Raw genomic sequence first — 15220 nt, 5'->3', positions numbered from 1 at the left:
CATTGACCACGAAACCAGTCTTAAGTCACATGGGTATATTTGTAGCAATAGCCAACAATACATTGAATGCGTCAAAATTATCGATTTTTCTTTTATGCCAAAAACCATGTAAAGATCATGTTCCATGAAGATATTTTGTAAATTTCGTACCGTAAATATCAAAAATGTATTTTTGTGAGTGGATATGCATTGCTAAGTGCTTAATTTGGACAACTTTAAAGGTTATTTTCTCTCTTTTTTTTGCACCCTCAGATACCAGATAGTTGTATCTCGGCCAAATGTTGTCCTATCCTAACAACCCTACATCAATGGAAAGCTTATTTATTCAGCTTTCAAATGATGTATATATCAATATTTATTTTTTTTTAATGATCCCTGTGACTGGTTTTGTGGTCCAGGGTCACCATTCTTGGTGGCAAAAAAAAAAAAACTGTAACTATGTATAAATGTCTTTATTGTCACTGTTGATCAATTTAAAGTATCCTTTCTGAATAAAACATACAACTTCCTTAAAAAAAAAAAAACTTGCTGACTCCAAACTTTTGAATGCACAATAAGTGTATACCTAATTTCAACATGCCATTTTTTTAGGGGAAAAAAACTATGACCAGTAACAGATACTAAACCAATATATCGTGCATCCCTAGTAAAAATAAACCATAATAGCTCAAGTGAAAAAGGAAAACTCAAGTTTGAACATACATTGACAATATACAGTACACTACAGTATATATTTTTTTTAATCATAAGGCAGCCAACATGTGTAAGTATTTAGATTTATTGTTTCAAAACAATGTAATTCAACTAATGTAAGATACAAATGGTTTTTTGGAAACTACAGACCCAAATAAATCCATTTTAATTATCAAATCTATTCTTTACATATGTTTTGCAGAGTCTCTTTATTTGTATTGACCACACTGTCATTTGTCTCCTCTGGAAAAAGTCTGTTACACATTTTACAGACTAATAATGTAATTAGTAGCATATTAATTCAATAAATATAACACACACAGCATTGTGAGTGTTTTTCACATAAAAATGAGTTGTTGCCCACTTTATGAGCGTTATATTGTCTTTTAGGGGTGTGAGAGTCTGGCATACTGCTTGAGTGCACGTTTTGGAGGAATGAGAGAATCATTCACCCCCACTCTTCTTTTCTTTCGTTGTTCATTGTCTTTCTCTCCGTCTGTCTCTGTGTCTTCGACACAAGAAGCCAGCGGATCATGACTGTGTGAACCTGCAACACTGGCATCATCCTTTGGTCCATTATCAGAGGTGACCACACAGTTACTCTGCAGATCGCTGTCATGTGCGAACTTGCAGCGGCTTCCAAAGCGGCAGCGACCATCCTTCCTGTAGGCCACACAAATGCGCTTACCGCCTATCTGGGTGGGGCGGGCTTGTAAAGTAAGAGGTACATGTTTCTGCAGGACATTCAGTCTTTCCTCAGCCATTTCCTTGAAGGGGTTAGCAAACACACTGCTGCCTGTAAGCGCTCCAACTGAGCTGGAGCCTCCCAGAGGTGGAGGCGGGAGCTTGTGAGTGTGAGGACGCACGGATGGGGTCAGCAAGGACTTGGAAAAGGAGCGGTTGGCAGTAGGCGCCTCCTCTTGATCCTCATTCTCTGGACCAGATTCAGACTCACTGGAAGGTGATTCCGACTCCAACAGGAAATTACGGCTTTTTGTCTCCTCTACAGCACAATCAGTCTTTTTGAAGGACCTAAGTGGGAATAATGAAAGGTGTTTATTTAAAAAGTGATATTTGAAGCTTCTTAGCTCATTACAGGAATAGTTTACCCTTTTATTCATGCAAGTGAATGGTGACCATGCTGTCAAAACTTTCCTAACTTCTCAGTTCATCAGAGAAGTAGTTTGCACAAAAACAAAAAATATATTTGTCATAATTTTTCATTCTTGTCTTTCAAAACCCATCACTTTATTCAATTCAATACACAAAATCAGTTAGCAGATGAGCTCTTTCACACAACATAACTGAATGATGACCGCAACTCATAAACTAGATTTTTAGTGAATAGAGACATAAATGTCAGCCTTTTCTCACACAAAGCTATCATAAGGTCAGAAGTCTTCGAAAACAGTGCAGGAGTCATAAGGACTACTTTTATGGTGCCTTTTTATTTTTTGGTGATTAAAGGGTTAGTTCACCCAAAAACGAAATTTCTGTCATTAATTACCCTCATGTCATTCCACACCCGTAAGACCTTCGTTCATCTTCGGAACACAAATTAAGATATTTTTTGATGAAATCCGAGAGGTTTTTTATCCTCCATTGAAAGCAATGAAATTATCACATTCAATGTCCAGAAAAGTAGAGAAGTTGTTAAAATAGTCAACGTAACTACAGTGGTTCAACCTTAATGTCATGAAGTGACGAGAATATTCTGTGTGCAAAAAAAAAATAAAAATAACTTTATTCGACAAATTCATCTCTCCCATCATTCTGCTTCGCTATTTTCCTTGCAGCGCTTTTCGACGCAGGAACCGGCCAATAACCGGCCAGCGTTTGGATGTAAACACAGAAGCGCAGCACTGCGCCAACTGCGTAACAGACTGACAGGGAAAGGAAAAACTGTTGAATGAAGTCGTTATTGTTGTTTTGCGCACAATAAGTATTCTCTTTCACCTCATACCATTAAAGCTGCAGTCCGTGATTTTTCCTCTTTGTCACCATCTCTGTTTGAAACCTGCAACTGCAGTCATATGCGGAACAGTTGTCTGTACGCGTGTTGTGCCCATGAATCTAATGTTTGCACCGGTGTGGATACTGAACTTCAGAATCACAGACTCTAAGTCTTGCAAATATGACCAATATAAGAATTTTCACTGGAAAATATCATCTGAACAAGTAAGTAACATTTCTGCCACTTTTGTTTTGACCAACTGAGGAAAAAAGCATCAGGCCTACAATAAATCACGCTGCCAATGATGATTAAATCTAACGATCGTTTAGCTGGGATCATGCCAAACCGTGCAAATTATTGTTATATTGTTCTCAAATTGTTAATGTTAACAACATCAGCATTGCGTGACTGTGTATTTAGTGTATATTAGCGTTACCTGTAGATTTCAATTTCTGTAGCCACTCCACAGTCTGAAGTCTTTTGCTTTTTGACTACGGGTGAATCTCCAGTTATCACTGATGATTGTCATTTGGACCTTTCTGGATTACAATCTGCCATCAAAATGATAAGTTTAATTATTTCAGCTGCTGTGAGAAAACGCTATAAATGATCCGCTGCCAGCAGCATCCTCACGTGATAAAACCAACTAGCCTGGACTCCTTTCTTTCTGTTTACGGACGTGATGTAATGACACACAGACGAACTGCTGCAATCTCGAATTTCCCACAGAAATCCACCAGTATCAATTTATTATTAAACATTATTACAAGATTACCGTTGTGAATTGAGCTAAGATAATGAGATAGTTTTGAACACTGGCTGGTTATGTACTTGCTCAAAAATTGATTTTGGATCTTTTTAACCAAAAAAAGTTACGGACTGCAGCTTTAAGGTTGAACCACGGTAGTCACGTTGACTATTTTAACGATGTCTTTGGTACCTTTGTGGCCACTGAATGTGGTAATTTCTTTGCTTTCCTTTGAGGATAATAAAAAAAACCTCAGATTTCATCAAAAATATCTTAATTTGTGTTCTGAAGATGAACAAAGGTCTTACGGGTGTGGAACGACATGAGGGTGAGTAATTAATGACAGAAATTTCATTTTTGGGTGAACTAACACACTTTATTGTACGGAATATATCTCTTATATATATATATATATATATATATATATATATATATATATATATATATATATATATATAAATATATAACGTTATATTCGCACCTAAGAATGAATGTCATTATGGGTTTATTTCATATGGTGAGTAAATGAGTGAGTTATCCCTTTAAGATTCAAGTTTTCGACTGTGGAAAGATGCTATTCTCCACACTTGGCTTTCTTTGAAATGAAAAACACCTATACTGATTTAAAAAGGATGTATAATGTATTTGTCTAATTAATTATGAATTACTTACTCCTTCTGATTGTCTTCTCCATTCTCTTCATCCTCTGACTCGGAGGAAACACCGTATCCCACAAGCGAATTCATATTGACTCAAATATAGGACAGGTTAATGACAACTGTGATCCAAATCCGTTCAAAGTCTTGTCAACATGAATCGTTCTGAAAGGTTCAATTGTCAGTCGTTTATTTATCCGGAAGTCAGTGTTTCTTCTTGGTCCCTGAACAGATTGTAGTAGAAATAAAAAGTAAATAAAAATGCGCCATCCAGAGGCGCGGAATGGTATTGCGACAACGATTTCAGCATGAGCAGATGGTGTGGAAAAAAGTGAAACCAGACGAGGTTTATACAGGCTGACATTTTAAAATCTGAACAACATGCCTAAAGAAATGCACTGAATTACAGATTCACACTGTGGGTTTCACAATGAGGATATCAGTGTTGTTATTATTAACTAAAACTAGGATATTTTAAAATCTGAAAATAAAATTTAAATAGAGAAATTATTAAAAATTAAAAAAAAATACTAAATAAATCTAATAAAAATGACAAATGCACATAGGCTAGGCCTAAAAAACGTAGGCCTACTAAAATGAAAATGAAAACTGATAATAAAAAAATAAAAGCCAACTCAAAATATTAATAAATACTGCAATATATAAATAATACTAAAATAACACTGGGATTAATGTGGTGATAGACATATGCATCATTTATGATGGGCACTGATGGGACACTTACTATTAGATTTACTATTTTGTCTCCACCGCTTTGTGGAACAGCATCTACAGAAGAAGCATCTTATCTATTTAAACTGGATCCAGTATATTAACAAGCATTACAATGAATGGCAATCAGTCACTGGAATGTATTTTTAATGTTTTAAGATGAGTGTTCGTTGCAGCTGTTATCAGTGGCGGAAGGAATATGGAAATAGCGTGTATCTTCTCTCATGCACAGTCTGCAAACAGACACATATTTGGATCTATCACTTTTCCACAGCTGCGGCAACTTTCTAGGGATGATACAAAATGCAAACAAAGGTTTCACAGCTTGCATGCCCTGACTGACTGACTGACTGACTGCCTGATGAATCTGCAATTTTGGTGTATTACATAAACATATAAAAATAAAAGATGTTTAAATGTCACTTTATTTGATCATTTGAATGGGCAGGGATGTATAACAGAAAGACCCAATGGGGCTTAGTGCTTTAAGAAACATTTTTTAATGCTAGAATATGTGTTCCCCATTGCCTATTCGAGATACCGCTTCAGTATAGGGCCCTCAGACTATGAACACTAGACCAAATACTACTGATTACTGATTTCCAGACAGAGTATTATTTAAGATAATGATCATTTGTGCATGGATAACCTATAATTATATACATATACATATATATACACATATATATATATATATATATATATATATATATATATAGAGAGAGAGAGAGAGAGAGAGAGAGAGAGAGGAGGTTATATAACGCTGTTATGAAGTAAAAGTAAAATCGATTTCCACAATAAAATTCATGCACAATTTAAAATGTCCATGTTTTCTACTAATGTTACACTAAGGTTTTAACAACAGCACTCTTGACATCAGATCACAAAGTTTAAGGATAGGTTGATTCTTGTAGCAGACAAATATGGGATTATTATATTAAAGTTTGAGACACATAGCTTAGATAAATGTCGCCTGACTCAGTTACAGACATTAAAAAAAAAGTTTACAACACTTCCCTGCCTCCCTATTGTAAAACAAGGAGTTGTAGGCACTGATAAGATTAGAAAAACAAAAAAGTGAAATACCACCCTATTATACCACCCTTCCTTGACCTCAATTCCTTCTGTGTTTATGTAGCTATCATGAAAAGGCTGTCCGACCACAGATTTTATCAGGAAGCACAGCAGATTTGTGCAGAATTCAAATGGCCATCACTAAACAAATTTATAAATTTGGCTAATTTAATTATATTTTCTGCTACCAGTGTAGTTTTTCTGTATTTAAATATGAATATCTTGTCATGACTTAATATGAGCAACTTGCAACAAAATAAATCAATGCATTTTCTTTTTAAAGTGAATTATAAATCAACTTTTACATTAAAGGGATAGTTAAGCCAAAAATGAAAATTCTGTCATCATTTACTCCCGCTCAAGTTGTTCCAAACCTGTATACATTTCTACAAAGGAAGATATTTGGAAGAATGTTTGTAGTATGCAGATCTTGCCCCCCATTGACTGCCATAGTATTTTTTATTGTAGTCAATGGGGGGCGAGCTTGGGTACAAACATTCTTCCAAATATCTTCCTAGAAGAAAGAAATGTATACAGGTTTGGAACAACTTGAGCGGGAGTAAATGATAGAATGTTCATTTTTGAGTGAAATATCCCTTTAAAATGTCCTCAGGATCATTCTGGACTCAGGGTTCTTTGTACAATTCTTGATTTGCAAACATGTAGCCTACTTTGCTACTTAAAGGGTTAGTTCACACAAAAAATGAATATAATGTCATTTATTACTCACCCTCATGCCTTTCCACACCTGTAAGACCTTCGTTCATCTTCGGAACACAAATTAAGATCCGAAATCCGATGGCTCTGTGAGGCCTCCATAGGGAGCAATGACATTTCCTCTCTCAAGATCCACTAATGTACTAAAAACATATTTAAATTGGTTCATGTGAGTACAGTGGTTCAATATTAATATTATAAAGCGACGAGAGTATGGTGCGCCAAAAAAAAATTTAGTGATGGCCGATTTCAAATCACTGTTTCATGAAGCTTCGGAGCGTTATGATTCTTCTGTGTCGAATCATGATTCGGATCGCGTGTCAAACTGCTGAAATCACGTGACTTTGGCGCTCTGAACAGCAGATTCGACACACTGATTCACTGTGCTCCGAATCTTCCTAAAGCATTGTTTTGAAATCGGCCATCACTAGATAAATAAATCGTTAAATAAGTCGTTATTTTGTTTTTTTGGCGCTTCAAAAATATTCTCGTCACTTTATAATATTGATATTGAACCACTGTACTCACATGAACTGATTTAGATGTGTTTTAGTACCTTTATGGATCTTGAGAGAGGAAATGTCATTGCTCCCTATGAAGGCCTCATGGAGCCATCGGATTTCAACTAAAATATCTTAATTTGTGTTCTGAAGATGAACGAAGGTCTTACGGGTGTGGAACGGCATGAGTAATAAATGAAAGAATTGTCATTTTTGCGTGAACTAACCCTTTAAACATCCTAATAATCCAACAGATGAAAACTTAAAATCATGACATGTGATGCTCAAAATTCACATTTGAAGTATGATTCCATGCAATTCATGTTTGTGAAACATCTAATGTTAAACCACAGCCCTTATTTTACTCATAAACCCAAACCTGCCATTCTAAAAAGCCATGGGGAACTCAAAAGGCTCGAAATTTTAAAACACACAGCTCTATTGGGTGCTTTTTCCTCTTATTTGTTTATATTTTCCAGTTTGCGTTTATATCTATGAGGAGAACTCTAAGCCAATGAAAATCCGTCCCAGCCCCTCAACGCACCACGTTCCCATAGGGGGCGGAGCCACGGACAATTCAGAACTACATCTTAAAACAGGAGAACAGCGTCTTTGGAAGTCGTGCTGTAAGTCATGCGAGATATTTGGTCACAGTGAAATAACTGCAAATATATAAGGAGTGAGAAACAGCGCCTGAGGGTCCATTCAACATCTCTACAGCCTACGGTAGTATTATATGAGGCTATAAAACAAGAATATGCTGATTTATTCCTTCAGTGCTGGTTTATTCCTGCTGTTGATTCAAACGTTATTTTTCAAACGTTAGGTGTTTTTGAGTATAAATGGCTGGCAGAGGTACAAACGGTCGTCATGGGTTGCGGGGCCACGCAGGGAGAACCGCAACTCTAGCCCGGCTTCTTCACAAGGAATGCATCCAACTCCTGGAGTCATACGTAAGTCTCAAAAGAGAGTTTATTTATACAGAACTAGCCTAATCTGATTATTATATTTAACTGTTGAGTCTTTCCTAATTATGGCTTGGTGTGCGACGCAAACTGAAGTCATCGACATCATGACATTTAGTTAAAAGAATGTCTGGAGGCAGCAAATGATTTGTTACAGAAGTTGACAGTGTTGTCTGAGCTGCTGTGTGTGATCCAGGCTTGTCGGTGCGCGCAGTGGACGGATAAGGCGCGATTGTTCCAGTAATAAATACATTTTGGTTTCCTGCCAAATTGTTCAGGTCCACCAACTCCTCTGTTGTTTTCCCAGTTATGTTCAAACGTACTTTAGAGTTTCGGCTTGTTTCCTGAAAAGAATTGCCTGAAACTTGGGAGCGGTTTGGAATGTATAGTGGATTCTTTTATCTTTGGAAATAGGTGAGCAACATCTGATTACTATTCAACCCAGTGAGCTGCTCTGCCGGAGGACCAGCCTGGCTTTAGAGGGTGCTACATTATTAATTAGTGACTTAATAATATGCCAACTACACGCTTCTATGAACATCAGACTTTCAATATTTGAATTACACTTCATTTGGTAACACTTTACAGTGTCAGTTACATGTTACATGCAGTTACTATAGTATTAACTAAATTATGCATAATTACATGCATCTAACACTAAACCCAACCAAACCCTAATCTTAACCCTATAGTAAGTACATGTAGTTACTTAAAGGGTTAGTTCACCCAAAAAATGACAATTTTGTCATTAATTACTCACCCTCATGTCGTTTCACACCCGTAAGATTTTTGTTCATCTTCGGAACACAAATTAACCCTCTTCTGCACACATGTTGATGGCACATGAAAAAAAAAATATTCCACATAATTTTTTGGTTCATTTGGGAACATTTTATTGATAAAAAAAAAAAAAGTCCCCCCACCCTCCCACAAACCCTAAATATTTTTTCGTTGCCTCAGGGCAACATTGTGTGACAATGGTACAGAGTCATAGAGAAAATTATCATCAAAATCAATTAAAAAAAAAAAAAAAAACATTCAAGAAATCATTAAGTAAAAAGGGAAAAAAGACATTAATATATTGAATTTGATACATGCATAGGACTGTATCATGTAGTGTGCTATGTTGTGTACTTCATGTAATAAGATTTCACTCTGTACGAAACTTCAAAAAGCACTTCTTCTCTGCTGTGACATAGTGGTGTATGTTACAATTTTTGCACATCACTTTGGGTGTTCCTGCACACCCAGGAATCTTGCATCTTCCCATCTTATAATACATTGTTGCCAATGAGAGGTACTCTCTAAAACCTCCTCGAAAAGTACCCCTTATCGCACAACGTTGCCCTGAGGCAACGAAAAGAAAAACTGAATTTCTGAACATGCAAAATAAAAAAAAACTTCATAAAACCTTACAAAAGGCTTCTCTACACCTTCATACACACACACATATTTTTTTATGTACAGTTAATGTCATTTTAAATAAGATTACTAAAGCAAATAATATTGCCTTCTTCTCACACCATGTGCTCCTGTGACCATGTGTCAGAACAGGACGTCCCACCTCTTAAAGGTGCTTGATATGGACTCCAACACCTTACTGAACTGTTCTTTGGTACTTTCTCAACCTTTCTAATTGGTTGTAATCATTTAAAGAAAAATTTACTAAACATAGGGCTTAAGAAAACGCTGTGCTGTAGAGGGTTAAGATATTTTTGATGGAATCTGATCGCTGTCTGACTCCTTAATAGACAGCAATTTAACAACCACTTTCAAGAAGCGACGAGAATACTTTTTGTATGCAAAAACAAAACAAAAATAACGAATAATCATTCAACAATCTCTTCTCTTCCCTGTCATCATCCTTACGTAGTTGCAGCAGTAAGCACAGTTAAAGGGATACTTCACCCAAAAATGAAAATTCTATCATCATTTACTCCCCCTCAAGTTGTTCCAAATCTGTATAATTTTCTTATATATTGTTTTTTCTTATATTATATTTTCTTATATCTAGATATTTTGAAAAATGTGTTAAACTGAACAGTTTTGTGGCACCATTGACTTCCATAGTAGTTTTTTTTTTCCTACTATGGAAGTCAATGGTGCCCCAAAGTGGCCTGGTTACAAACTTTCTTCATAATATCTTCCTTTGTGTTCAACAGAACAAAGACATTTATACAGATTTGGAACAACTTGAGGGGGAGTAAATGATGACAGAATTTTCATTTTTGGGTGAACTATCCTTTGAAGGCTTCTGTTTTTATGTCCGAGTGCTGGCTCAGTATTGGCCAAAGCTGAGCAGCACGACACACGCGTGTGATGCTGACGCAGGAGCCGGCCAATAATGAGTCGCCGTTCTGATGTAGAACCTGGAAGCGCTGAATGTAAACAACGTACCAGAAAGACACAGAAGAAATTGTTGAATAAAGTCATTATTTAGTTTTGTGCACAAAAGTATTCTCGTCGCTTCATAAAATTAAGGTTGAACCACTGCAGTCATGTCGACTGTTTTAACGATGTCTTTAGTACCTTTCCAGACTTGAAAGTGGTTGATTGCTGTCTATTGAGGAGTCAGACAGATATCGGATTTCATCAAAAATATCTTAATTTGTGTTCCGAAGATGAACGAAGGTCTTACGGGTGTGGAACGACATGAGGGTGAGTAATAGATGACAGAAATTTTCATGTTTTGGTGAACTAAACCTTTAATATCACTTAAATGTATAATTACATTGTAACAAAGACACCTTAAAATAAAGTGTAACCTTTTATTTTAAGGTGTCCGTGTTACAGTGTAGTTCTACATTTAAATACTGTGTAAGAAGAATTAACAAAATGCACTTACTATAGGGTTAGTGTTATGCTTAGTGTGTGATTTAATGTTAGTTGCATGTAATTATGCACAATTTACAGTAATTACTATAGTAAATTCATGTAACATGTGTAACAAGGACACTGAAAAATAAAGTGTTAACAGTATTTGCAATGTGTTTTTTGTTGTTGTTGTTAAAAGGTTTAATATCCTAAAAATTGAATTATCTTTTCAAAAAGATAGCAACTTTTTGGAAGTTTTAAATATGTGTTTAGGTGACCTTTGGAAATTGTATGTTGACTATATAGGGAATATAAGTATGCTTGCTTCTATCTTTTTTTATTTTATTTTTTTTATTGCTGCTTTTACTTACTGTCATGTGTTTACCACGTTTGTTTACCATTTCCTTCATCTGGTATTTCACCGTTCCTTGTAACCACATTTCATTCCCTTTGTCTTACCATTTAGAGAAACAGTGAATCACTGCCGTCCTCACCGGTTGCCGGAGATTATTTAGTATCCACTCCTCCGTTGGTTCCTCAGCTGTCAGATGCAGAAAAAATATCTATCCTGCACGCTGCGCTCAAGGAGTGTCTGCGACTTCTGGAAGATGTCATTACCCGGGAGGACGCAGAATTTTCCGATGAAGACAGCGAGTATAGGAGAAAACGGAAAACTGTGAGGGACCGTCTGGGCCACCTGTTGGCAAGCACAGAGCAGCTACTAGTGGATGGCCAGAAATTTGAAGCTGAAGTTAAAGAGGTGCTGGAGTTAAAGTGTCTAACACGTCATTTTAAATATAATGTTTTCTCATAAATGTAAAGATTTCTGATGAAAGCATCTTAATTTTAATAAACAAACTGTCTGTGCTTGTGTGAAAGGAGCTGGATGGTCAGGCGACCAGTGGGAGTTTCGGTCTGAAGATGTGGATTGTGCGAGTGCTGCAGGACCTCGTGCACTGGACAGGCCAAACATCAGACACCCTCCGCTCTCTGCCAGCAGAGATGGTGAAAGCACCAAAGACAATGTCCCGAAGGACAAGAAGTGGCGCCGGGAAAATAAGGAAGTGAGACTAGATATGTGAACTTCAAACACAAAAAAAAAGAGAGTGAAGGGGTGGAGCGGAAGAGGACAGAATGATAAGAATGAGGAGAAGGAATTTCATTACAGCATGGAGAATGTAGAGAGTCAGAGGATCTGGATGCGGTCACTGGAATTCAGCATTCCAGCATGTGGAAAGCAGCAGGGGTGGGTCTGAACATCTGAACAAGATATTATTTTATGAAAGCTATTTTAATATATTTCTTGTACCGTATGGTTTTATTACCTTTTAAGATTGTTGACCAAATATCTCCTTTTTTGTTCGGATATCAAACTTGCTGTATGCATTTATTGCATTTATAAGGGATAGTTCACACAAAAACGAGAATTCTGTCATCATTTACTCACCCTCATGTCGTTCCAAAACTGTGTGCATTACTTTCTTTTGTGGGGCACAAAAGAAAATATTTGAATATATTCATCTTATTCTATGTACAGATTTGGATGGACATGAGTAAATGATGACAGAAAATTTTCTTTTCTTTTTTTGAGGGAACAATCCCAGGAAATTTCTCTTCAAAATGATAACCTACTGATACAGATATCTTGAACTACTGTACAAGCAACGATGTATACCTTAAAAAGGCTGCTTCACATTTATCATAGAAATGCTTCTTATTCCTTACATGTGCAGTGTTATTAAGTGTACCATCTGTTGATGTTTGTTTGGATTAATTCCCCCATCCACACTCATGGAGCACTCATGCCCTCTGCTGGCTGCATAAAGTTCTGCTTTTTATTCCAGGTCAACTTGTCAGACGTGACTCTGGTCATCTAGTGACAGAGAAAAGTCTACAGACAAGCCCTTTTTCGCGATGATTGAAGTCATCGTACCTTTACACTGATTTTAACATGTTTAATATCTAGTCAAAATATATTAGTAAGCCTGGTATGGCCTATGACTTAAGAGACGTACTGTATCGAGGAGAACTCTAGTGGAAGAGCATTAAGGATTTAGCACCTGGTTATTGTATGAAGATGACTGGAATTGGTAAATAAAGAAAAACATTACCATTTAATTATTTATTATTATTTTTAATATATGTGTTTTAAACTTGCACTGCAATAAATGGCAATATCTGAACTGTCATTCAAACAGGTTGCACTCAATAACTAGTAGTTTGATTACTCTGTGTGTGTGTGTGTGTGTGTGTGTGTGTGTGTGTGTGTGTGTGTGTGTGTGTGTGTGTGTGTGTGTGTGTGTGTACAACTGTGATAAAGGAAAAGCAGGATGTGTTTGGAAGAGGGGGTGGAGTGTATGTTTGTGATCTGTGTGTGTATTTGTGTGTATTGGAAGAGTGGCAGGATGCCTGTGAAAGGGGGAGGGATGTGTATGTGTGTGTTATTGCATGTGTATTTGTCTGAGTATGTATGTGCAAGTGAGTTACAGAGTGAGAGAATAGAGAGAATGTGACTGTGAGTATGTGATGTGTGCGTGAGGCAGGATGTGTGTGAGAGAAGGGTGGGGGAGGGGTGTGTAAGAGAGTGTGTGTGTGTGTGTGTGTAAGGCGAGAAAGGGGGAATGTGTGTGCGCTTGCGTAGGAGGGAGAATCTGTGTGAGAGTCGGATCGTGTGGTGTGTGTGTGCGTTTTTGTGACATATCAGGACACAAATTTGTATAATGACATGGGTATGACATAGGTATTACAAGGAGAGGGTGACTTATGAGGACATTACCCCCATGTCCCCATTTTTCAAAAGGCTTAGAAATCATACAGAATGAGTTTTTTTTTTTGAGAAAGTAAAAATGTGAAAAAAGATGGGTAGGTTTAGGTGCAAGGCGATAGATTTGTACAGTATAAAAACCATTACGCCTATTGAATGTCCTCACAATTCACAAAAATAAATGTGTGTGTGTGTGGTTCAGGTATACCCTACATTATGGGGACATAATAGACATAGTCCACTCAAAGATGGCAATATTTGAAATACTTGTTCTTGTTGGGACATTTTTTTTGGTCCCCATGAGGAAAACAGCTTATGAATCATACTAAGTGATGTATTTTTAATTTAAAAATGTGGAAAGTTTTCTGTAAGGATTGTGTTTAGGGTTAGCGTTGGGATTGGGGATAGGGGATAGAATAAATATTTGTACAGTATAAAAATCATTATGTCTATGGAAAGTCCCCATGAAACATGATAATGTGTGTGTGTGTGTGCTTGTTTTTATGAGGACAAAAATTTGAATAATGACATAGGTATTACACTGGTAATACATTGTAAACCTGTAATTAAAAAGGCTTAAAACATACTAAACAATGTTTTGTTATTTTAGGTTAGTGTAGGGAGATACAATTTTGTATATACAGTTTGTACAGTATAAAAAGCAATACACCAATGGAATATCCTCATAATGATAGATGCATCAACATGGATGGATGAGTGTGTGTGTGTGTGTGTGTGTGTGTGTGTGTGTGTGTGTGTGTGTGTGTGTGTGTGTGTGTGTGTGTGTGTGTGTGTGTGTGTGTGTGTGTGATTTATGAGGACACAAATTTGTATAATGACATGGGTAATACACTGGTATTACGATGTAAACATGAAATATGAGGACATTTCATGAGTTTCCATATTTAAAATAGCTTTAAAACTTACTAAACAATGTTTAATTAAAAATGCAGAATGTTTTCTGTTATGGGTAGGTTTAGGGGTAGGGGGATACAATGTACAGTTTGTACAGTATAAAAACCATTTCGCCTGTGTCCTCACTTTGATAGCAAAACAAACCTGTGTTGATGCATGAGTGTGTGTATGGCCCAAGGAGATCGAAGGGAGAATTATTAATTGACAATAACATATGTGTGTTATGTCTAGGGTGTAATATGATTTGAGATTTGTGTAAGTGTACAAATGTTAATTGGTGAATTTCTGTATGCATTTAAAATGTCATTGTTATCTGACCATTATGAGAATGTGCATGCAGAGGTTTTTTTTTTCCATACTAGATTGTCTGATTGTATGCACACTTGTAGGCTCTCTCTGTGTGTGTGTGTGTGTGTGTGTGTGTGTGTGTGTGTGTGTGTGTGTGTGTGTGTGAGTGCGATAGCGCGCTCCTATGTGTGTGTGTGTGTGTGTGTGTGTGTGTGTGTGTGTGTGTGTGATGGCGCGCTCCTATGTGTGTGTGTGTGTGTGTGTGTGTGTGTGTGTGTGTGTGTGTGTGTGTGTGATGGCGCGCTCCTATGTGTGTGTGTGTGTGTGTGTGTGTGTGTGTGAGAGAGAGAGGGATGAGGGTGGGGGAAGGGTGTGTTTAGATGTGTGCGTCAGAGGTTTG

The 15220-nt window shown here is 36.9% G+C and overlaps 2 protein-coding genes across 3 annotated transcripts; one reads left to right on the top strand and one right to left on the bottom strand.

Moving 5' to 3' along the window:
- Positions 1 to 1079: 1079 nt before the first annotated feature.
- Positions 1080 to 4253, bottom strand: si:ch211-113e8.11 (uncharacterized). The gene is made up of 2 exons (XM_067403407.1): positions 4068 to 4253; positions 1080 to 1725 (listed from the first exon to the last, which is right to left on the bottom strand). The coding sequence occupies exons 1-2, from the start codon at positions 4139 to 4141 to the stop codon at positions 1080 to 1082; spliced, it is 720 nt and encodes a 239-aa protein (XP_067259508.1). The 5' UTR covers positions 4142 to 4253.
- A 3413-nt stretch (positions 4254 to 7666) lies between these two features.
- On the top strand, positions 7667 to 12971 carry cntf (ciliary neurotrophic factor). 2 transcript variants are annotated; one of them, XM_067403850.1, is made up of 4 exons: positions 7667 to 7800; positions 7901 to 8027; positions 11320 to 11613; positions 11733 to 12971. In XM_067403850.1, exons 2-4 carry the CDS (start codon positions 7917 to 7919, stop codon positions 11919 to 11921), a joined length of 594 nt encoding a protein of 197 aa, XP_067259951.1. In that variant the 5' UTR covers positions 7667 to 7800; positions 7901 to 7916; the 3' UTR covers positions 11922 to 12971. The 2 variants fall into 2 exon arrangements, with proteins under 2 accessions (XP_067259951.1, XP_067259952.1); XM_067403851.1 differs by lacking the exons at positions 7667 to 7800; positions 7901 to 8027 and adding an exon at positions 10211 to 10697.
- Positions 12972 to 15220: the final 2249 nt, after the last annotated feature.

Source organism: Chanodichthys erythropterus, chromosome 12 (genome assembly GCF_024489055.1).
Source record: "Chanodichthys erythropterus isolate Z2021 chromosome 12, ASM2448905v1, whole genome shotgun sequence".
NCBI lineage: Eukaryota > Metazoa > Chordata > Actinopteri > Cypriniformes > Xenocyprididae > Chanodichthys > Chanodichthys erythropterus.
The sequence above is the reverse complement of the archived record's forward strand: the minus strand, read 5'-3'. Positions and strand labels throughout refer to the sequence as shown.

Bases quoted from the DNA above. Each gene is read 5' to 3' on its own strand.
- si:ch211-113e8.11 (XM_067403407.1), bottom strand. From the start codon at position 4,141: ATGAATTCGCTTGTGGGATACGGTGTTTCCTCCGAGTCAGAGGATGAA. The intron at 1,726-4,067 runs GTAAGTAATTCA...ATTCCCACTTAG, and splicing joins GGAGAAGACAATCAGAAGGA to GTCCTTCAAAAAGACTGATT.
- cntf (XM_067403850.1), top strand. From the start codon at position 7,917: ATGGCTGGCAGAGGTACAAACGGTCGTCATGGGTTGCGGGGCCACGCA. The intron at 8,028-11,319 runs GTAAGTCTCAAA...CTTACCATTTAG, and splicing joins TCCAACTCCTGGAGTCATAC to AGAAACAGTGAATCACTGCC. The intron at 11,614-11,732 runs GTGCTGGAGTTA...CTTGTGTGAAAG, and splicing joins TTGAAGCTGAAGTTAAAGAG to GAGCTGGATGGTCAGGCGAC.